General features: G+C 46.0%; 1 protein-coding gene across 3 annotated transcripts; it reads right to left on the bottom strand.

Annotated features, from left to right (window-relative positions):
- Nucleotides 1-131: 131 nt before the first annotated feature.
- On the bottom strand, nucleotides 132-18,122 carry dapk1 (death-associated protein kinase 1). 3 transcript variants are annotated; one of them, XM_049763013.1, is made up of 27 exons: nucleotides 17,958-18,122; nucleotides 17,302-17,499; nucleotides 12,038-12,259; nucleotides 11,208-11,346; nucleotides 10,977-11,106; nucleotides 10,852-10,900; nucleotides 10,740-10,766; nucleotides 10,156-10,308; nucleotides 9,948-9,993; nucleotides 9,643-9,732; nucleotides 9,129-9,221; nucleotides 8,786-9,004; nucleotides 8,129-8,227; nucleotides 7,915-8,013; nucleotides 7,637-7,834; nucleotides 7,220-7,417; nucleotides 6,807-6,905; nucleotides 6,641-6,718; nucleotides 6,087-6,306; nucleotides 5,636-5,836; nucleotides 5,137-5,334; nucleotides 4,930-5,068; nucleotides 4,634-4,754; nucleotides 4,346-4,534; nucleotides 3,760-4,257; nucleotides 3,011-3,352; nucleotides 132-2,915 (listed from the first exon to the last, which is right to left on the bottom strand). In XM_049763013.1, the coding sequence occupies exons 1-27, from the start codon at nucleotides 18,116-18,118 to the stop codon at nucleotides 2,460-2,462; spliced, it is 4,662 nt and encodes a 1,553-aa protein (XP_049618970.1). In that variant the 5' UTR covers nucleotides 18,119-18,122; the 3' UTR covers nucleotides 132-2,459. The 3 variants fall into 3 exon arrangements, with proteins under 3 accessions (XP_049618970.1, XP_049618972.1, XP_049618971.1); XM_049763015.1 differs by having other exon boundaries at nucleotides 17,302-17,566; nucleotides 17,958-18,099; XM_049763014.2 differs by lacking the exon at nucleotides 17,958-18,122 and adding an exon at nucleotides 17,599-17,932.
- Between the last annotated feature and the right edge of the window lie 332 nt (nucleotides 18,123-18,454).

Genomic DNA, 18,454 nt, shown 5'->3' with positions numbered 1-18,454 from the left:
AAGTCGCTGTTGCTAACAGTAAAAAATAAAAAAAAATCTCTCTTAAAAAGTATTCAATGTAATGCTCAAGTTTCCATTTTTTTCATTTGTCCTTCAATGTATTACAAAAATAACATGAAACCACAAGCATATAAAATTAACATTCAGTAAAGTTTTTTTAATTATTGTTTATAAAAAAAATATCGCACTATAAAGAACTGAGAACATGCTGAACGAACTGAACATAAATAGAGCGGACATAGAAAAAAAAATCTTAGAAGCTTTTTAAAATTATTTACTGTTTTGGTCAAAGACAATGATGTTATTACATAGAAAAATAAAAATAAAGACAAAACATTGATCCCTTTCGGTTCATATTGGGTGTGATATTGGACAAGGCCATGGTATGTTTAAAGCCACACAAGATTGGCAACATTTACACAAAAATAATGAACATCGGTGTTTTTTTTTTTCCTCATACATTCAATTAGCATAACAAACAAAATGACAGAAAAGTAAGAGAGAAAAAAAATCAAGCAAAAGATTATGACAAAGTGGAAGGATAGGATCAAAATAGACTTTTTAGAAACATGATCAACATGTAACATTTAGCAGCTTTTGGCTCGTTTACATGGGCAAACGAGGAAACTAAAAGGAGGACAAAAGAAAAATGAAGGGTGTGTTGATGGCAAAGTAGAGATTTAAAGATAATACGGAGGACGCTAAAGCCACGGGGTATAGAACGTCAATTCGGGGAAAGTGTTACTTTTGTTACTCTATGGAGCTAACCGGCTAACAGCTAACATCAGTTTTACATTTGCCGTTTTCCTGAGAGGAAGAGTCAAATCAAATTTAAGTGATTTTTTGTGTTGAGCTGGCTGGAATTGCGTGAAAAAAATAACATGCAAATTTCATATCTTTAAAAAAAAGTATTGGACAATTTTGCAAATTCTAGTATGGTTCCCTCAAACTCCTTAATTTCGCCCAGTTGCGTCTCTAGAAAGTTCAAAACATTCAACCAATTTTGTTAAACTCGTCGACCTTGACGGAACGCATCAAAGAGTCTGGTAAAGGACCCCTGTCACAAATTGTCATCCATTTTGGTTTAAAGCAGCCATTTTGGGGGGGGGGGGATTGCAGTGATCAGACCTTAACTTGGCATTGAATTCCCTTTTAAGTGCTCCACATTAAAATCAAACTATTTTTAGTGTTATTTTTATTGTTTAAAAAAATGATCATCGATGGAATTTGTAATTGTTTCTAATTTTTAACATGTTTATTGGGTGTCTATCTTTACGGTGTTTCCAGCCATTCAACATAAAAATCCACTTTTAAGCAAACCCTGACGACCCAAACCAAACCTCAACTTTGATTCCTTTTGGGCTTTTTAGTAAACGTAATTGTAGTGTGCGGACAAGGCACGCCTGCTCTTATTTGTGCTTAGGGGAGGTAGAAGGCCGCAAAGGCACTTGGATAAAATGCTGCGGCGGGACCGAAGAAAAGGCCGAGACGAACGCGTGGTGATTATATTATCACTTTGGCTGCGGAAACGATCGACGACATGTACGCTAAAATGTGTAAGACGGACATATACATACATTGGACAGACAATTGTTGTTTGGTTCACTTTAAACTGCCTTTCCCTTTCACAAAGGACCAAACCAAGATGGCGTCACGCAACCTTCCGATTAGCTCATGTCAACGCAATCGCTAATCCGAGACGAGACGTAACAGCGGATCCAGCATTTGTCCGTCGGTGCCTTTCACGCAGAGCGCAGCGAAGCTAGCGTGTTGCCGCGATCCGATCATGACCACCAAATTAAAACGGTTATAGAAGCAGCAAAGGGAGGTGAATAAAAAATAAAACAGAATCTCAAAGCTTTGCCAACACTGGCGGAGGAGTTAACAGCTTACTGGCACACGGCCATTGGGGAGTAAGAGGGGGGGGGGCGTGATCAGCGACTCAGACGCTGTTAAATCCGCCGGTGCGTTTCATTCACCGCCAATCCGCATCTATGGTGAAAGGCGCTCGCTCTTGAGGTACCCAAAGGGGCGGAAGAAATGAATGATAAACTTCAAACCTCGACGTTGCAGAATTCGATTTCCCTCATCCGTCGTCCCGACAATTGCTTTCGGCACAAAAGCAAGTCTTGTGTGGTAAACTTCACACTGCTACGCAATTCATACCATGGTGGAAATGAGTTCACTGGGAAATGGGCAATCGGTTCCTTACAAACGGAGGCAGAGTTGATTGCTGGGCAAGTGATAATCCATTTAGACAAAAAGTGGCCAGGCAGGTTTGGATCCTGTTTTGGTTGGTACCTTACGCACAAAACAGCAAGGTAGGGAAGAGGGCGGCTTGGACTTCCTCTTTGGGGGCAACCAACATTCATCGGGGGAAGCAAACGACGGACGTTAAAGTTCCCTCACGCTAGAGTCTGACACGCAATGTGGTGGCGTGCAGCGTGGGTGTGGGGGGTTTAGCGGGAAATGACAGAGCTGATGGAGTTGTAGGACGTGCCCCCGTTGCAGGTGGCGGCGTAACCATCAGGGTAACCGTTGGCGTCGCCGCCCAGCCCCCGCCCGTCGACTCTGAAGACGGGCGAGGCCTTGAGGAGGAAGTCAGCGGCGTCCCTTCGGCCTAGCTCCCGCAGCTTGAGCATGAGGACGCCTACCGTGCTGCCCGGGCGCCCGCTCCACTCTTGCAGCAGGGCGGCGGTCGGGCTGGGCGGGGAAATGGGTGGCGTCCCGCCGGGCGCTGTCCCGTTGCCGCTGTGCTTCGCCACCAGCTCGCTGAGGCCGAGGTTCATGGCGAGAAGGCACCAGTCCTTCCCCAGGGCGTCGGGCGGGTCCAGCATGCGGCACAGCTTGCGGCGAGCTAGTAGGGGGATGTCAGTGATGTGCATGTCCGGGCCCAGGACGCCGCCGTGGTACACCTACGTACGTGATAAATTCATGTTTAATGCCTGATATTTTGTGTGTGTGGGGGGAAATCAGATAAAACCTTTCCAACATGAATGCAACTTGGTACCTCTGCACAGCCAAAGGCAAGAATGGCGCTGAAGCTCTCCCTGTATCCACCCATGGTGTTGGTGAGCGACGTTTCCCTCTGCATCTGCGCCCTCAGGAAGTCTTTGGGCTGGTAGACCATGACGGGAGCGTGTCGCTCGCGGAGCTGCTGGGGGCTGAGGTAGTACTTGGCGGTCAGCAGGCCCGGCAGCGTGGACGCCAGCAGGTTCTCGGCGATGCCGCACACGGCGTCCAGTAGGGCGTAGCACTTGGCTCTTTGAGACTCGTGCCCACGCACCTGGATCTCCACGCCCTGGCCGTGGTTGACCAGCAGCACTATGGCCTCCGCACCTGACCGGCTCACCTTACGGTAAAGAGAAATTCCAGGGTATTAATCCATTGCAATCGTCACCCCCAAAACAACCTTTCTTTTTTTGCGTGCTACTTTGGACTGTAATTAGTTCTTTGCAGAAGATAAGGAAGGCACTGCACGTTTTGAGTATGGTCATATTATGTGTAGCTCCAGAGATTGTTTTAAATATCTGTTGAGTAGCAGCCAGTTCCGACATTTTGCGTTTTTTATTAGGTAATTGATTTCAAAAAGGCAAAGTACAATACAGAACTCTTATCTCAAATGTTTACCATCACGACAAAGCAAATAATTCCTGAATCACTACAGTTATGGGCGGTTTGGGATTCGTTTGAGACCTAATCAAAATCCATTATTGGTAAAGATTGCAACTTCCGTGGCATTTGAGGTGCCCCACTCACCTTGGCTCCGTCTGTCCACAGATGAATGTCGGCCTCTCTCTCTTCCTCGTCGTCCTCGTCGTCCTCGGGCTTTTGCTGCCGACTCCATCGGCACAGGTTGACCTGCAGCTTGTGGAACAAACCGCAGGGGAAGGCAGCCAGGTGCTCGGCGGGCACCAGCCGGACGCCCCCGTAGACGGCGGCGGAATCCCCCTCGGCGTCATCCTCTGTCCATGAGCGCCGTAGACCTCCCGCCTTGATGAGGGCGGGCACGTCCACCATGGCAGGGTCGGCGGCGTCCCGGACGCACACGTCCATGGCGTCCAGGATCTGCAGCAGCTCCTCCACGTCGCTGTCAGGAGCCAGGGCTTGCACTTCCTCCAGCCTGTAGCGCCCCCTGTAGTGGTGGATGGCCTTGGGCGTCTCCACGGACAGCAAGCGGCCCAAAACAGCACTGCACAGCCAGCGTGGCTCCAGCAAGACTACGTCCTGCACCGTTTCACTTTGCATGATGTTGATCTGTGCAATACGGGAAAGACATTCTACTCAATCGAGAGGACCAGGGAGAGCTTAAAAAAAAAAAAAAGAAGAATGGCGGCCAACTGACCTCTCCCATGCTGTGCAGCTGAAGCGCCAGGCCTCTGAGGTGCTGCTGACTGACCAGCGGGTTGATGTTCTCCTGGACGTCACTGACAAACTGCTGCCACGATGTCAGCTGGTTGGGTCCACTCAGCTTGCGCCAGGCGGGCAGCGCTGCCAGCAGACGCTCCGACAGCAGCGTCATGCCGCCGCAGCTCTGCGGACACGGAAGTCACATGTGTGCATGGCAGAAGAAAGTCTCAAGGCTGCGTCACATTGATTTACTTTCTGCGCGTGTGTGCGTGCGTGCACTCACAGAGATGATGTGCGACCGCAGCTCCTGCAGATGATTCTTGAGAAGCTTGACGTCTTTGGAGTTGGAGGCGCCGGCGTCCATCACAAACAACTTGTCACTGATCTGCAGGTCGTTTCCAAACCTCAAACGCAACAGTGACAAATAATACATTATTAATAATATAGATGACCTATTTATTTGTTTTATGATGTCATGAAATTTTAAATAAATAAACGAATGACTAAATAAATATATAAATTTGGAAAAAAAAGTATTAAATAAATAAAAATAAAATAATAATAAAGCAAATTGCTGACCTGCTCCTGACTTCCTTAAGGAGGGCCCTTTCTTTATTGTAGCTGAACTCTCCGGAGAAACTTCGGGGAACGTCCGCCAGGTCCGCGTGCGTGCCCACCAGCACCACCACCAGAGGCTGCTGGACCCTGCCGCCGAACACTGCGAGCGGCGAAAGCGTCACTCCACCGAGCGCCCTCCGAAATGGCGGCAGGACTGGAGAGACTCACGGATGTGGGGGTGCGGCGGCGTGAGGGCCTTCAGCATGTTGAGCCAGTAGCTGACGTGGCTCAGCTGGCTCTCGTACGGCTCCTCCAGACTGAAGACCACAACGTGGACCGCCGTGGGGTCGTTGGCCGCAAAGTAGTCGTAGGCGCAGTAGTAGACGGGGTTGCCGGAAAACTCCCATACGCTGAAGTCTCCTACTCCTGCAAAAAGGCACACCAATGAAAATCTTCCAAACACAGAAACTACATGAAAAAACAAATGTGAACAGTAAATCCATAAGTGGGCCATACTTGATTTTTAAAATGGCCAGATCATTCATCATTGTGGTTACACTTTTCTTTAATTGACAAGTTTATTCATGATTCTACATTGTGTATTATTTAACCATTTACAATCAATACATTCCTAAGGAGTTAAACGGATACAATAAAAAAGGAATACATACATATCAGTGAACTAATTTTAAGCCCAAACTGTTTCCTGAAACGCAGAACAACTCACCATGGATGTTGGCGTGCTGGATGTCGACAGCCCTGGTGGCCTGCTCGTCGGCGGTGGCGGCACTAGCGGGGGAGAGGCCGCCGTGCACAGGCGAGAACACCTCCAGCACGCCTTTGGTCAGGCTGGGCTCGAACATCATGCTGCGACTGCGCACGCTCACGTTCTCGCAGCCCGGATACAAGTTGGAGATGCTCACCGACACTGTAACAGCAAATTTGGTGGGTATGAGTCATGAGTTTTGTGGGACCCACAAAAAAAGGAGAAACAATGCACGAAACGCCAAAGTTTGTCATTTGCCAATGTGTCCATTCTTACATTTAAACAGCAAGTTCTAATCTTGAAAATTCAGCCCGTGAAACCAGTTTGCCTCGACAACATGAGATTCAGCAATCACGTCCCCCGAAAAATCAGCAAAACTTAAAATCAACCATGCGGGAGCCCCGTAATTTACCGGCGGGTTTGGAGTTGACCGGAGAATTGGGGTGTCGTGCTGCGTTGCTCATGCGGGTGGTCCGGCGGCGCCGGAAAAAACTTCGCAGGATGCCGCACTTGAGCGACTCCAGCAGCGTGCTCTTGCCTGCCCCCTGGTGGCCGAAAAGCTTGAGCTTGATGCGTGTCTGCGCCGTCTGCGTGGGCCGCAACTGCTGGATGAAGGCTATTTTGTGGTTGTCCTGCAGCGAGATGCAAAACATTCAACAACATGCTTGCTATTAACAATAAACATATCAGAGCCATAACAAGAGACGCGACTGGGTCGAATTTGTCCCGCTATTCCATTTTATAAAAGGCCCTTGGGCTTGCATTTAAATATTCAGTTCAAGTGCTGCCATGTTTTCCTTGCAAATGTAGTGGATGAGTCATGTGACAAAAGGTGGTCCAATGAATGAGTGCCGCTGTGGGCAGCTGAGAGCCCTCGGCACTCCCACCAGAGTACTCCCGCTGCCGTAAGGCTTTCAATGAAACGATAAATGTCAATCACACTCGAGCCCTTTTCTCTCTTTTCACCTTTTTAAGCTTTCCCAACAAGGCCACTATATTGTCATGTTGCTCAGCTGAAGCCAAATCCTCAGCAGTCTTTCCATCCTAAAAAAAATGAATCATACATGCATCAAAGCATAAATGACATAACATCATCTTTTGTTTTGTGCAATGGTGCCTTGAGTTCATTTACGTTGGTGACGGCCTCCGTGTTGGCTCCAGACAGGCAGAGGTGACGCACCACTTCCAGACCACAGTTGCTGGCAGCCAAGTGGAGAGGGGTCCGGCCATACTAGTCGGTCAAAAAACGACAAATAAGACTGTAAGACGTCATTCATTTGCGTGGAACCAATTAGCCGCCATTTATGTATTAATGCGGCACAAACAAATGCCTTTCATGTTATGAAAAAAAACCCCGCAATCTTGGAATTTTGCGGAATATGGGATAAATGACAACACTGAAGCCTGGCTACAAATGAACAGGTATTTCCGAGTATCGTTATTGTATGTGGAGCCTTTCAAGTCTCGTCAGAAGATGAGTGCAAAATTGCTAACATTAGCCGCCAGCTAATTTCATGGTCCCTTTAACCAAAATGGCTAGGCTACCTTGTTAGGGATGTCAAGGACAGCTCGGGCGCTGCAGAGCGCCACGACGACGGGCAGGTTTCCGTCCTTGCAGGCGATGTGCAGCGGTGTGTTTCCATGGCGATCCTGGCGGTCCAGCTGACAGCCACGCGCCAGCAGGCAGCGGACCACCTCAAGCTGGCATCGCCGCACGGCCAAGTGGAGGGCCGTGTGGCCGTCCTGGAGGAAGATCATGTGTGAAGTTGTAACGAATTATGCACCATGCCCTTTGACGTTCATCCACATTTCTTCTACGCCGTTATTTTCTTCGGAAGTAAAATTCGGAAAGACTTTACCAACTGAGAAAACCATGCCATCATTTCAGGAACAATGCTTATTGGATTGAACAGTACCAGAGCTTTATTCAGACATTAAAATTTGAGGAAAAAAAAGTCCAACCTTGTCGACAGTCTCCAGGTCGGCGTCGTGCTCCGCCAGGCACTCCACGATGTCCACGAAGCCACGGGCGGACGCTGTGAGCAGGGCGCTCTCGCCCTCGCGGTTCTTGGCGTCCACGTGGCAGCCGGCCCGGCAGAGCGCCCGCGCCACGGCCGAGTAGCCGTGCCAGGCGGCGCAGTGCAGAGCCGTCTCTTGCTCCTGGACGAGGGGAGACGGGCGTTCAAAAATATTTCAACCTTTTTTTTTTTGGAGCGGGGTGTCGGAATGAGCGAGCTCACCCTGTCGTTGAGGTCTGGGTTGGCCCGGATGCTGCACAGGTAGCTGACCACGTCCACGTTGCCGTAGCGGGCCGCCACGTGGAGAGCTGTTTCTCCAGACTGCGACACAAGACGCAAATGACCGTTTACGTACAATCGTGACTTGAGGTACCTGAGTAAAGTCAACATAAAAGAACAAAGTATGAGGGAATTTTATGCACTATTAATTTGTGACCTTATCTTGTACATCCAGAGGACATTTGTTGGCATGGAGGAATTTGAGAGTGTCCACGTGGCCGTGTCTGGCTGCATAATAGATGGCGTTGGCGCCACTCTAAAGGAACACGCACGCAAAAAATTGTTGGTTAAATAGCAAATGGGATTAAATATAAATGTACTAAAACATTGTAGAGTACTAAACAAAGAAATGAAAAAAACTATTTTAGACATTTTCTCTTAAACATCAAACCAATATTAAAAAACTATAAATGTATTGAAAAAAATTGTAGAAAGATAAATGTTAAATAAAAAAAAATAAGGTTTCTACAGTAAAAAAAATCAAAATCACAGAAATAATTTTTATTAAAAAATTAATGATAGAAAAAATTATTAAGGCGGATTTGCTAAATATAATTAATAGAAAGAATTAAAATACAAATAGAGATAAAATTCAAATAAAAAATAAAACAATCATGACACAAACATTTTTATAATGGGAAAATAAAAACATGCACACACACATGCAGAATAGAAAATAGACATAAAATGATCATTCACAATCACACAATCATTATAAAATGAGTAAATATCCAATTAACAATCAAGTAAATATACACAAACCCCTAAAATATATATGCTGCAAATATCCACATCATAAATGCTCGTGAGTTACCTTGTCGTGGGCTTGAATGAGGGCTCCTTTCCTCACGAGCAGCTGGATGATGTCGACGTTGCCGCAGCCGGCGGCGATGAGCAGCGGCGGCGTGCCGTGCCTGTTGGGCTGGTTGACGTCGTAGCTGTTCAACGAGCCCAGTAGATGGCGCAAGCCGGGAACGTTGTCGTCGTTGATGGCGTGGACGATGGCCTTCATCACAAATGAGTCTTCCTCATCCTGGGAAAACGAAGAGCACGTAATCCTGAACAAAACACGATACTCCAGCTGTACTTAAGCGCGAGGCTCCGGTTCATTAAGACTCATTGAGCTGCCGTGTTGTGCGTGCGAGCACGTGCGTTACCAATGTGTCGTCGCTGCGCGCCACGCTCATGTTGCTTCGGGACAGGAAGGAGCGTGACAGGCGGTTGCACAGGGAGATGAGGCGTACAGATTGCTGCAAAAACACAAAGCAGAGAGCAGGATTTACTCAACGGCCCACGGGGTAGACGTACTGTAGGTTTGGAACGGTACATCCACGGTAAAGTTTCAACTCAATTAAAAAAGCCGTGATGGAAGAAGCCGTGATGGCATTTTTGTATTTGAGAGGAAAAAAAAAAAATTCCGATCCAAGATAAAATAAAAGGCTGCATTTTGAATTACAAAAACTCCAAATCCATTGGAAAAATAATATAATGATGAATAATAATAAAAAAAATTATCACTTTTATGAGGACAAAGATCAAAAGTCTGATGTGAGCAAATCGTGTTTGGAGAGGAAATCATCATTTTACAAGAGCCCGACTGAACCTCCTCGGTGGGGCCTGCTGTGTTGGTTAGCAACAGAGATGAAATGAGGACGTGACGTCCAGACTTACTTTCCATTTTCTTCTCGCGGCAAACTTTTTGAACTTTTCCATGTTGACTGCAGACTCTTTTCTGCTGAGCGCTTGCTGTGTGTCTTTGGGCTGGTTGGGAGGGGAAAAAAAAAAAAACGTGTTGATTGCTTCCTTCAGGTTTGACTACATTGATTAGACGGATGGATGGATGGATGGATGGATGGATGGATGGATGGATGGATGGATGGATGGATGGATGGATGGATGGATGGATGGATGGATGGATGGATGGATGGATGGATGGATGGATGGATGGAGGTTTAGTGTGGTGGAGTGAATGCAACCTTGATCCAGGGGTGCTGAAGGCTGTCCTGAATGCTCATCCTCTTTCTGGCAAGACAACACACAATCAACATAAAAATGCTCATTAATAATGCAATTCAAATTTGAATACCACATACTTCATTTTATTTCATCCGGATAATTAAAAAAAAAAGTCATTATAATAGGAGAATGTATTTGTCTGATTGAATGCGGGTCCCGAGTACGTACTTGGGGTCTTTGACGAGGAGTCTGGCGATGAAGTCTTTGGCCAGGACGCTGGTGCCGCCAAAGAAGTCGTCGTCAAAAGTGTAATCCACGGCCGACACGTTGGCCAGCGTCTCCTGCTTGTTGTCGCCCAGGAAAGGCGAAGCGCCGCTCAGCCTGATCACACCGGGGCCAAAACAGACTCGTCATTTTAATCTTGACATGATTTGTCATTACTTCCTCAAAGTATGCTAACTCAATGCTAACACACGTGGCCATCAGAAGAAGCAGCAAAACGTTTTTATTTGATTGGGGTGGGGGTAATTTTATGACATGAAAATGTCAAAACCCTTTCCAATTGGGAATTAAGCCAAAAGCCAGAAAGTGAGACTAAAGTGTGCCTGAAGCCTCTCCAGCTGGTCAATAGCAGCCGCTGACTGCTCGCGAGACAGCTGCAGCTGACATGGAGGCCCAGCTACAAGACAAAACCATGCTGTCGTGATTTTTTTGGTAGCAGCACATATCTCCTTGCCTCACAAATCTGTGCTTTGTAGCTATCCTATCTCAAAGTCATCATTTCATCCATAAGTGTGCACCACGTTACTTACAGAATGTACGTGATCACACCAACACTCCTGCAGAGACAAATAGAAAAAGGCTTTACTTATGTCAGCAGAGTTGGCTGAACTGCGGATGTCCAACGTGTGTTTTCGTACGTACCACATGTCCGCCTCCAAACCCAGCGGTTCATAGTTCACCACCTCAGGAGCTGAAAAGGATAAAATACCAACATTTAAAATAAAAGCTACAAGATGCACGTGGACTCGTGCCGGACGGATACCGACCGACAAACTCGGGGGTTCCGAAAATGTTTTTGAAGTCGTTTCCGAAATCGATCTTGTGCGCCAGGCCAAAGTCAATAAGCTTGATGCGCGGGTGAGGCATCGAGCGGCTCAGCAGCATGATGTTCTCCGGCTGAAAAGGCAAGACAATCATTTGAAAGAATGATCTTGGACTATTAGCGTAAAAAGTCATGCATCCAGAAAAAAACGGTGCTTGGGGTGTGGCTCGATTACCTTGAGGTCAAAGTGAGCGATGCGTTTGGAGTGCAGGTAGGAAACTCCATCCAAGATCTGCTTGAGGAACTGCGTGGCTTCCTCTTCGCTCAGCGACTCTTTCTCCGCCAGGAAGTCGAAGAGTTCTCCGCCGGCCACGCTAAACAGACAATTAAAAAGCCATCAATCTCTATTTTAATGGAGCCCAGAGTAGCTAATCTCATCACGAAGCTGCATTAGAGTGCAGTCAAAGTAGCATTGAAGGATCTCTGCCGGCCGAGCCGATCGAACGCATCAATATGAAAACGGTAAACAGGCTCAACGTTGGTGCGTGTTTGTGGTTGGGATTGTTTAAGGCAAAAGAAAAAAATCTGTTCCACCCCCATAAAGACCAACACAAATATTTACAAGTTGGTTTTTCATTGGAAAAATAGCACTCTCCAATATTTTGCTTGATTAAAAACTGAACACATAATTAAGAAATGCCGATTAAGCAGCAGGATACGTTAAGAGACGTAAGTGAGCCGCCGTCGTTATTGTTGAGGAACGTTGTCCGACCGGTGCTGCCGGAAAGTGCGGGCCTTGAGTCACCTTGTTGTGGGTTTCATTTGCTTTTGTTTTGGGGATAACATTTCATTGAAATATTGTTTGCTCCTCATACATGAGCTAACCACATGTTGTGAGTCAATAACAGGGAAAATAAAATGACTTTGTGAAGACAATAATTAAAATCGAGGAGAGTAAAAAAAAAAAAAAAAAAAATCTGACATATCGTATAGCATAGCGGTGTAAATATTGATCAGATATTTTTTTCCTCCGAATCAATTTTTTTAAAAAAATCAGCAACTTACAGCTCCAGAATGAGGATGACGTCAGCCTTGTTCTCGAAGACCTCGTGCAGCGTGATGATGTTGGGGTGTTGGATTTCCTTCAGAATGTTGACCTCGCGCTCGATGTCCTCCCGCGTCACGCCGCGCCGGCTGGACTTGCTGCGCCGCTTCTTGATGAACTTGGCGGCGTACTCGGCCCCCGTGCTCCGCTGACGACACCGTCGGACCACGGCGAACTGGCCGCTGTCGGGAGAGGTAACACAAGTTTAACGCTTTGTGCCTTCATGTGAATGACACTGGCATGATGGCACGCCACCTGTGTGCTGTGTTCGGTGAGGCGCGATCTGCGATGAGAGTCAACACGGTGAGCATTTGCCATCGCTGAAAGCAAAGTGACTCATGAGAAGATGGAGGCTAATAAGAACGTAATGTTCCGTCGACTGAGGTGGGCATGGTGTACTGCCCTGAGAAGTTTAAAAATAATGACTAAATAGTAAAACTGGGGATGCTCCGGGTTAACCACGCGTGTTGTTGCTAGTCACGATGCTTGTCACCGCTAATGAACTGAGGCAATCGCCGCAGGTCGAGACTGGCAACGATGTCGTTTTCTAGACAAACGCGATGATAGACGTGTGTGTGAACAACGGAGAAACTGTGACAGCGTGAGGTTTTATCATTGACTTGGCATATGAGGGACAAAGTGTGTGAGACGAATTATTCAAAATATGGCAAGGCATTCCGCAGTGATGACAAAATGGCGGCTCGGGAATCTGATAACAGTAATTTAATCTCGGTGCATTGATGTCATACCAACGTAATGTGACTCGATGTTGGGGCATTGATATTTGATACCATATTGATATTTAATACAGGTGTATCGATGTGTGATATGTGATAATAAGGCATCAATCGTTGATACTGCTGGATGGATGTTTCATACTGGTGTATTGATATCTCATACTGGGAGATGGACTTTTGGTTAGGATGTAATAATATTCATGACATGAGCTGTAAGGTATAGCTGGATAATACTGGGATTAAGGTCAAAGATTAACCTTGATGGCTTTTAATTGAGGAGAACGCGGATGGTGTGGCTCGTGTGCCCCGCGGGATTATTTGTGTTTAATCAGGCCCGTTCATGTTGCCGCATTACGGTTGTTTATTTATGTCAAGCGAGTTCTTTTCAAAAGGCGAACATGTGGTAGGGGTCAAAGGTGGTTGGCGAGTGTGCTACTGTTTTGGTTAGCAACAAGGCCTGGTAGGGTTTACTCTCTGGGTAAATCCGACCAGTAGTTGGCACTAACTGGGGTGCATCCGACGACAATTTTCTGTTATCGTGTATTTCAAAGTACCGGCGGTATCATCGAGCACTTAAGGTTCACTGCGAAACCGAGTCGATGAGCTCAACAACCAGCAGCCTGCAGTGTTAAGTCATGCAACACACCCAACCCAAGTCCGCCAGCACCCTGTTCTGTTCCCAGCATCCCCCCCTTCCACCGCCCCCTCCCTCCCCCATAGTCTCGTCTGCGCTCTCCTCTGGCAAAAGCGTGAAGGCCTGTCGACGCTTTTAGTCACAACAAAGGAAGCGAGGACATTTGATCTGGCTTCCTGCTATCTGGCCTAATGAAAAACTGCCTCCCCGCCTCTGTTTGTTCTCCGTCTGCATGGAAGGGCTCTTCCCTCGTTAGTTCTACACAAACCCCTCCCCCCCTGTCTATGGCAAGAGTTGTGCGAGTGTAGAGGGATTCCCCCTACTCGAAAATAAACATTGTGTAGTGTAGCGACAAATGGGCAAAATTCCTCACAAACGAACACAAAACATGACACTACAGTGACTTGACTTGACTTGACTACATGTACAAAAAAAATAAGCTGACTGACCAACTAAAAACAAAGGGTGTTTTTTTTTAAATTCGGTCTTTGCGATTTATTTGATTTATTATACTGCAAAGCCAATTTGAATCGGATGAATTATTCAGCCCTAGTTGACGATACTCAAGATAAATAGATTGCAAAAATCATAAAAGAGAATGACCCGTCATTGCTTAACTTGGCCTCCTGAAAGTCTGCTAGCTTAATGCTAACACACAATGCAAAACACCATAGAAGGCTAACGGAATGAGCATGGGTAATAAATTAATGTTTCCACTCTCGTCAGCCGACATTCTGCTGAGCAGCCACGTGAGATGAGGACCTCAGTGAACATTAACTTTTTCAACCGGTTTCTCAGCCTGAAATGTCTTCATCGTGTCACGCGTGACATTAACGCCAATACCGCCGCTGTGTCAATAGAAGATAACGCACGCGTTGTTTGCAGTAGTCATTCGAAATATTTTGTTATTTTTTTAACTTACTTTTGCAGTGGAACTTTTTCAAAATGATTTTCAAACATAATACCATCTAGAATTTTATACCAAGAAATTGACTTGAATTGGTGACTTTTCTCATGAAATTGTTTCATTATTTTCCATAAAATGAACTTTATTGACTTCAGCCATTTCCCACAAAACGGTGACTTTTTGCTAACGCAGAGTTGAAGATGAGGTTGGCGGCGATGAAGCTAACGTTGTGCGCAATTAGCAGCTAGCGAGCGGCGTGGGAGGTCGGCTCCGTGTTCCCGTCCCACTCGGCTGCGCGTGAGGGCCACAAAACAGTTACGCAACCGCCGCCGCGCCATTGTGTACTGGCGGAAAGGGTAACCATGGCAACGGGAGTGAGAAGTGAGAAGAGGAACCGCCGGCTGCTCGGAGGAAGGAAGAGGCTGATGGATTATCAACGCAGCGTAAATAAAAAAACAGACATCTGTCAGGATGTCGAGAGGAGTTCCTCACCCTAACTACTGCTGAGGAGGACTTGCTTGATGTTTTTTTTTCTCTTTTTTTGCCTTAATTACTGATATTGGCAGCCTCCATGAGAACCCGGTATCTTCAAACAAAGCCCCAAATAAACATATTTCCCAAATTTCATGTTGCTAAACAGGCAACGGGCTTCGGTGGCCGGATTTTAGCCGGATATGCCCAAGTTCAAAGGTGAAACGAAGTACATGTGTAATAAATAAACCTTGAATCCCAAACCTCCAAACTTATTGGGAATGATTATAATTGGCCGCATCACCACTTTTCAATAGCATGAAGAGATCCTCAACACCTTCCGAAAAGCACCGCGAGTCATGGCGCACTGTCGCGTTTATTTATTTATTTATTTTTATTATCGTGAGCCAGATGCCGCTTTGTTTTCACGACCTTCCAGCTATCTGCGTTAGTCGATGCCGAGTGCATCGCGGCACGATTGGCATCCTGGACGACTGAGCGGAATGCCTTCAGACACATCAGGGACACATGACACCAGTAAACGTCACGGCGAGGTCACAGAGTAGACTCAAACCGTCACAACGATTCAACTTCCCACACCGGCGTCCGCCATTTTGTGCTTGGTGGAGGTTGCTCTCCTAGCAAACACTGTCAAATCACCACCGAGAAAAAAAAAAATGATTCGGTTGGAGTATAACGTGCACAACTTTACAGAAGACACTATTTTTTAAGACAGTTCATGCATTGGGTTGATATTATCGCTACGACAACAAGATTATTCTGATTAAACAGCGGAATGTGCAAGATTGACATATGAAGAGGAGGAAGACGAGGAGGTGATGGTGGTAATGGTGGGAAGTGAGGAAGTCAGAGGAGTGGGGGGGGGGGACCAGCTGCTCCATTCATCCATCTCTCATTTTATAAAAGTGACATGTGCCCTCATGATCTCATGACAAAGTCAGGTGGCTCACACGTACAACGTTGTTACAGCATCTCAACTTCTCGTTGCTGACCATGGCATTCAAAACAACAACCAGACATTTTTGCAGTGCGCTCTACTGCTTCTAGACACGATTAATCGACAATCCATTATGGAAAGAATTCTTAGTGATCGATTAGTGGACCATCGTGCACGTCTCTTAGTGAGGACTACAAGGTCATCCAAGGTGGAGGACTGCAAAACACTTTCCACACTTGAGCGACTGTCTGAATTAACCATCAAGGGATGCACACACACACACACACACACACACACTGAGTGACACCCGTTACCCACTAGCACAGTTGGCAGGGATCCAGCCACAATCCAGAACAAGATGAGTCCAGTATAAAATCCCTCGTTTCCGTTAGAAAAAGTAAAAACACAGAGCGCACGCTAAAAAAAATAAATATAAAGAATCGGCATTAACGCAAGCTGGTTTCATTTTTTTTTTTAAATTATCCAAATTAAAGAATTTGCTCTTTTCTTGCGGTCTAATCCATTTGATGTCCTAAAATATCGCCACTTGCTTTACTAATAGGTCGGCTTTGTGATGTGGCACTTTGTCCTCATAAATATTATCTTATGTCTTACCATCACATAGTATTTAGGAGTCGCTGGAGTGTTTTCCTTTTTTTTTTTTTTAACAATCTCAAAATATTAAGGATATAATAATATAATGGGGAATTATGTGGTCATTTTTCAAGAATAAAATCACAATTGCTCCTCGGGTTGGGTAGCAGTACACAATAGTCAGGGGGGGAGGATGAGTGGCAGACTCAATCCCCCCCACCCAACCAGTCATGCCAGCCGGGGTAAAAGGGGGTTGAATGTAGGTCAGTGGGTGCATTGCGTGGCATTAGCCATCTATCACCTCTGCCTCTCATTCACATCATATCCTTGTTATCCAGTTTAAGATTCATAAACTAGTACATACATTTTTTTTACACTATACTGGTGCCATTTTTGGCCTACTAGTACACAACTAAAATAAACTACTAGTAATATTACTCAGCACAGTGGTAGGTAGGATTATAAAAATAATAATAATGTCACGCACGAGGAGCTTCTCGGATGATACAAGTAGCATCAAAATGCTGACCAATAGTTTTGCTTTACTAGTAAAATGTCGTTTTTCTGCCAAAGTCATTTCACAAGGTTGCAGAAATGTCATGCAGTTGTGAAAAAAAATAGTAGGATACAGTCAAAATAGCGGTATTAATTTTCATAAATATATATATATATATATTTTTATTTCTTTGTGCTACTACAATATTTTTTTATGATGACACTATATAGTAGCATTATTCTTCTTATAAAGCACTTTATTGGCGTTTTTTTGGGAGGATGAAACAGATTAGCATTTCAATTCAATTCAATTCAAGGGGGAAAGTCAAGGTACATTTTTACCCCAATTTTCATACATTTTGCATGGGTCATGGTAGTGGGGGGTAATGGGTGCAAAGACAATTTTGAAGTGAAAATGCACGACTCACCTGCCCAGCTCGTCTCCAATCTCATAAAAGTCCTCGACATTCTCCTGCTTGAAAACAGTCATGTTGTGCCCACACTTGGACGAGTGCTGGGTGTTTCCTGAAGGGGAGGAGAGGGTGAGGGAGAGGGGAGGGCTTGTCACAGGGGCACGCCGTTCAGGGCACGCTCGAAGCCGGCTACTCTCCTCCTCATGTTTGGGCCTGGAGTGGAGAACCCGGTGGAAGAATGCAAATCAGATAAAACGGACCTTCAAGAATGTCACGACTCCTAAAAATGAAAAAAATGGGTTTGTCACACACCAAAGGTTATCTTTCGGGATTGTGGAGGGGAGGGTCCGTGCGTGGTGATAAAGCGTCCGAAAAAGACACCACATGAGCGGCTACTGGCGTACACCCCGCTCTTCAGCTTGCGGTAGCTATGGGAGACCCGAGCCGCGGTGTTTCACCCCCCCCCCCCCCTTCTTCTTTCTTGCAACCACTAGCTAAAAGGCACCATCGTGAAATAACGTTCAAAACACACACTCGGGTAACCTCCATTCTCCTCTCAAATTTAACGAAATAAACGAGCGTCGCTCTCTGTTGGCCGAACTCGAAGCTATAAGGTGCACTTTGATAAAGAAGACAGGAGTGGTTGGAGTGGGAGGGGCGGAATGTCTTACCCCAATAGCCGAGTCCAGGCGACGGTTTGTTGGTCTTCCACCTGGAGTGTGTACAGCCGCCCCGTAGTCGGCTCACGGAGGAGGAGGAGGACGACAAAACGTCGCCGTGGGAGGAAATCGACGTTCACTAACCAAAAGGCAGTCGGCCAGCGGTGCTGCATTCACTGCCAGTGGGGAAAGTGATAATCCCATACACGAGAGGCTTCGCTTCAAACTACACATAATTTACGTATTTCCAGTAGAATAACGCTATTTATCTGTGCTACTCTATATATTCATAGACACGTTCTTCACGTTCTATCTGTCAGCACCAAAATGCTTGTTTCAATAGTAAAGTGGCAAATTAACGACTTTTTGTGTGACGCGAAGGCAGCATCGGTCAGTTCCCAACGACAGACAACAGGAAGACAATTCTCCCACTGGACACTTCATTAGGTACCCTAGATACAGATCAAACGTGTACACTACTATTTTTAGTATATGTTGTCATAATTTTA

Source organism: Syngnathus scovelli, chromosome 3 (genome assembly GCF_024217435.2).
Source record: "Syngnathus scovelli strain Florida chromosome 3, RoL_Ssco_1.2, whole genome shotgun sequence".
Taxonomy (NCBI): domain Eukaryota; kingdom Metazoa; phylum Chordata; class Actinopteri; order Syngnathiformes; family Syngnathidae; genus Syngnathus; species Syngnathus scovelli.
The sequence above is the reverse complement of the archived record's forward strand: the minus strand, read 5'-3'. Positions and strand labels throughout refer to the sequence as shown.

Bases quoted from the DNA above. Each gene is read 5' to 3' on its own strand.
- dapk1 (XM_049763013.1), bottom strand. From the start codon at position 18,118: ATGCAGCACCGCTGGCCGACTGCCTTTTGGTTAGTGAACGTCGATTTC. The intron at 9,994-10,155 runs GTACGTACTCGG...TTGTCTTGCCAG, and splicing joins CTCCTCGTCAAAGACCCCAA to AAAGAGGATGAGCATTCAGG. The intron at 6,719-6,806 runs GTAAATGAACTC...CATTTTTTTTAG, and splicing joins ACACGGAGGCCGTCACCAAC to GATGGAAAGACTGCTGAGGA.